The sequence below is a fragment of the Aplysia californica genome, unplaced genomic scaffold (genome assembly GCF_000002075.1).
Source record: "Aplysia californica isolate F4 #8 unplaced genomic scaffold, AplCal3.0 scaffold00257, whole genome shotgun sequence".
Taxonomy (NCBI): Eukaryota; Metazoa; Mollusca; class Gastropoda; order Aplysiida; family Aplysiidae; genus Aplysia; species Aplysia californica.
Genome location: NW_004797527.1, coordinates 966529 through 971528, shown reverse-complemented (window position 1 = coordinate 971528; position 5000 = coordinate 966529). Strand labels below are relative to the sequence as shown.

At 40.9% G+C, this 5000-nt stretch overlaps 1 protein-coding gene across 1 annotated transcript in view; it reads left to right on the top strand.

Annotated features, from left to right (window-relative positions):
• Nucleotides 1-1216: 1216 nt before the first annotated feature.
• The window catches only part of LOC101855346 (inactive tyrosine-protein kinase 7), a gene marked incomplete in the record, with an annotated part of 216154 nt that continues 212370 nt past the window's right edge, over nucleotides 1217-5000 (top strand). The window contains 1 exon segment of the mRNA XM_013083847.2: nucleotides 1217-1808. Coding sequence (XP_012939301.1) covers nucleotides 1784-1808 — 25 coding nt within the window.

The following is a 5000-nucleotide window of genomic DNA, read 5'->3' as shown; positions in this document are numbered from 1 at the left end:
CTCTCTCTCTCTCTCTCTCTCGTTACGTATATTACAAAAACAGTTTAGAGGTGGTAAATTTGGGCTATCTTATTATTAATACCCTTCAGTTATGCCACTGGTCATGGATTCTCGCCATTTTTAAGTGATCCGATTTCATAAAACAAAGCATGCCTTGGGTCCTACCCTCATTACTTTATCCGCCTCTTTATTGTCTGTTTCCTCACTGCTTGTTTCTTTGTTCTGTTTTTGGTTTTTGTAGTTTTTGTGGGTTTTTTGTGTAACTGATACATTGCAATCAAAACAAAAGATATTACACGTTTTCTCAAATCACTAAATTCTTGCTCAAAATAAATAAACATCACTTTAATGACAGTTTTGGAGAGAACAAAATAGAGAGAGACAAAATAGGTTAGATATCATTTTGAAAGATGATTTTTTAAAATAAAGACAAAATTATGTCACTTGACAGATTGTGCAAAATAAGAGAATGCCCATTCCCTTACCCCCCCCCCCCCCCCCCTCTTCCTCTCTCTCTCTCTCTCTCTCTCTCTCTCTCTCTCTCTCTCTCTCTCTCTCTCTCTCTCACACACACACACCCTCCTACCCCCAAACCACCATCCACGGTTTCTAAAGCAAGTTTTGGTTGTTACATCCAGTGCTGACTGTATCGTTGCGTCCAGTGGCCTGGGTCGACCCAAATTACCCTGAGCTAATTGTGAAATCTAATACATGTTACCCCATTAACATGTGTCAGGCCAGTAAATACGCCGTTCACCCTTTCCAACTGCATCCAGAACGCCACAGAACAGCTTTATTGTAAGTGTAAACTGATGAGATGCCGAGGTATTAATAATAAATGCTTACACTCACCAACAAATCGACAGTCAAACACACATATTATGATATTAATGAACAATTAAGGACAATGATGTATAAGCTAGATTCATAATTATGTGACGCCTACTGTGTTTTGTAACAGCTGCAGAATTACCCCCGAGATATTTCTGCAGGCACAATGAGACTCCATTGGTTAATGTCGAACGCGATTCCTTTTGGTTTCTTCAAATGCGACTCTAAAAGATGATTGTTTAAACTTGCGCCTTGAAAATAACAACGACAATATCTGCTGGGAACCTTTTGCCTCTGACTGTTATTTCCTTCACTAATATGAATTTTGGACATGGCCAAATGAGAGTTTTGTCGAAGACCACTATTTATTTCTACTTTAAAATAAGACTAATAAACTCCACTTTATTGATCTCTGTGGGTAAATTTAGGTTACAATGACATTCAGATATACTTAAACACCTAGATATGTAAACACTCTAACACACAAGTATGCATAATATTAAGAATAATTCGGCCAAAGTTAGCAAATACACAATATTACTCCATTACAGACAATTTGTGCAATAAGTACACCGTTGCTAGTCACCACTGTGCAGCGTCTTATTTTTGAGCAAATATCATTATGTCCTGCTCAAGACCACATGAGTGATCACACACCTAAACACCGTGTCACCTACTTATACGTGTACTTGGCATTATTGTGAATCTTAACTCACTGACCACACAGATATTGGTCTGGGCAACATAATATATTAGAGGCAAAGACATAACCAAGTTGATTTCTCTTTGACATGTCAAACTGGCTAGTGTGGCTTCCGACCGCACCCTATCGTGTGAGCTCGACAAGTTGAAAAGTACACACAACATGTATGCACTTTCACGTACGTAGCGGTTTGTCTCGTCGATCCTGTGGACTTGACTTCTGGATGAAGAGGAGTGAGCATTGACTTGAATGGCGAACGCTCTACGTCTCGCAGGTATGCAGGAAATTATGCTCGCGCCTTCTACAGTAATGCACGTGTCCTCTTTACCGCATCTGCCTTGCGCATATCTGTCATCACATAGAACAGCCTGGCTTTTCATCTATGTTTACGAAAGCATGTTTGCAAACCTATAAAATGTGTCTCAAGAGCTCCGTACTCTCGTGATAACAAGGCAGATGTTTGTTCGCCGCGTGTTATGTGGCTAAACGTCTCGTAGCAGTTGCCCTCTTGTAAACCTCTCCCCTTCCTATACACACACATGTACATTTTGGGCGTATTATGATCTGTAATCCACTTAGCCGCCCGACTTTACGAGTTTTTGAACACTTTATGAAATAGAATTAATTAAACGTGCGACAACACCGCCGAGGGAGTGATCTGGATGAGAATTTGGCAATTGGAATTACCAGGCGCCTCGATTTTTTCGTCTGTTTGTCTGTCTGTCTGTCTGTTTGTCTGTCTGTCTGTCTGTCTGTTGGTCTGTCTGCCTGTCTGTCTGTCTGCCTGTCTGTCTGTCTGTCTGTCTGTCTGTTTATGTGTGCAACTCTGTCCCTGTGCAAAATAACCATCACTCCTTTGATGTGCTCCTCTTTACTCAAACAAAATCTCGTGGTATATTTTTTAGAGTTTTGGGGGCAATTTTCTTGACGATCATTGTTGTTAGCTTGCTTCTTTTCGTTTTCTCTACCATTTTATGGGAGTCTCCTTTCTTTGTGCTTTAACCTAATTGTATTTCGCCTTTAAATTTTCGTTGAGACTGAATACGTAGGTCGCAGATTTTGATTTTCTTTAATAGAATCACACCAGGTGTGCATCCTGTCTGCTGCTATCGCGTTTATGTTGGAAAGACGTTGGACCCGAACCTCCTGGCCTCCTGGCGTCGCCCCTGGGGAAGAAATGCCGGTCTGAAAGCTTAACGCTGCGTTCCCAGTGGGTAACGGTAGTCATTTCTTAACGCCCATTACTTGATAATGTGATATAGTAATCAACAGAGCGAGTATTAAGTCACTAGCGAAGAGAACGAGAAAACGCACTCTTGTCATATTACTCCCTTGCTCGCCTCTTCTGACCGTGAGAGCTGAGACACTAAAATTCACATAAATCTTTATACGGCGTATAGCGCCATTCCTATATCGCATGTGGTTCCGACTCTGGCTGTAAAGTAGATAAACCGGCATCACCCCATTTTCACTAAGCGCAGCCCAGTTAGTTGTGAAACTAAACCGTTGAAAGCGCTCAAAGAGGAAAAGGCATGGGTCCAGTGTGTCGACTTATCGCTCTCGCGAGTTCCAAACCTCACGTGGAAAGGCCAACATTCGGCAACCGTCAAAGAGATACAATCTTTTTTATGGTGACTCGTGCTGATTTGTGATGGTCGTTTCTTGGTCGTTTTTTTTTTGTCTGCTCCACCCCCACGCCATCCTCACCCCTCAGCCCCGATACACTCACCTTAAAGGTGGCGGCTTTTGACGTCATAAATTCTGGGATTTCGGAGGGATTTCTCCACGGAGTCCATGTGCTTTGGGTTCTTTTTTTTTTACTTTTCCATTGGGATTTTTCGGGAAATTCAGTGACTATTTCGCGGTATCCCTCAGCCTGTTGCCCCCCTTTCGTGTCTTCTCGTCCTGACCTCAATCCACTTTTTTTCAATTTTCCTTCTACACTTTATTACTTTTTACTGCCACCTGATGGAAGCCCCAGCATTTGACCTGATCTAAGTACGAGGTGCGGGGGATTCTAAATGCGCTCACCCACTTAATTTGATAGCAAGGCTCCAAATGAGATAAAAGGGCGGTCGCTGTAAAATTATACCACAGGCTTGAAGATAACTGGAGATTCTGTGTGGATCCTGGGCCAAAATGGCCAATAAACAAAGGAAAATAAATTGATGATTACTTTCGTCTAAATTGAATTTGGCTTTGGTGTATGAGAATAGCGCAAAAATACGCAGTGTTTGCTTCTCTGATAATAAGAAGGAATGTGTAATGACGATGTAAATCAATGAGCACGACTGGACTCCAAATGCATTAATCGCAGTGATAATTCTTATCTAGTTGTTTATTTTGAATTTTTGTAAAATCTCACCGTACTTTGCTTGCCCCAGTTATGCCGACTTGGTCTCTGCAGAAGTTTGATGTTTCATCATGAACTAATTCGTTAACGACGTGCATTCTGATTACTTGACAACTCTTGATGATGCGCTGTTTTAAGGAACTTAAAAAAAAAGCATAACTTAGTTATCCAAGCAGATTTTTCAAGTGTCTCTTCTTTGTCTGAAACCTTAATACAGCAACTCAGATACCACACAGTTTGGATATTCGTGTTTCTTCTTTTAGTATAAAGGGTAGAGATGTGCTGCAACATTGCATTTGTTCTGCTGCTGGTCGCACATAAAACGTGTTCGCTACGGCTCTAAAGAGTTAAAGAAATAGTCCTTTCATAAAGGACTCATCTCGACGCCTTTCCTAAAATAAGTACTATTGGATAATATTAAAATTTAGTACACATGACAATTATGTAGATGTGTTTTGAGAGCTAGGTTTTGTTTTCAGTGCCTCTGCGTATACGTGTATTATGATATGATGAACACTCAAAGTGTGATGCAGAACAAAGAGTGTCGTCGTATGTTTGCTGATTAAACAACGACATGATAGTGGTCCTGTCATTAGTCAATCAGTCAGCCGGTGAGGCTCTTGTCTTGTCGCTCGTCATACCATTAGCTAAGCTTACCTCTTACTGCGCCATGTGTTGATAGATTTATTACACTACCGTTTGGGCTCATCCCATTTTAATCAGTCAGCGAATGCTGAAAGGGAAATTTTACAGCCTACACCAGGATTTTAAAAAAAACAAAAAAAAAACAAAAAACAAGAATTTAATGACATCTGAGATATCACAGAGCACACATTTCTGTCACCTTTGCCGGTAGGTGTACCGTGTGTTGAAGTAGTTGTGAAGTATGCGTGTCGGACCAGAGGACTGAATTAAGGTCACACAATAGTTAAGTCTTGGTGTAATAGGTATCTCTTTTCCCACAGGAGTAGTGTAATTGTGAGATGGCATAGTTGGGTCGATTTGTATTCTGGCATAGCCTTCCACACCAAACTATTGTTTTGTGGGGGTAAAGTAGGATTCTCTCATTTCTAGTCTCCACAACTTGTCGGATGAATTTATATATATATATAT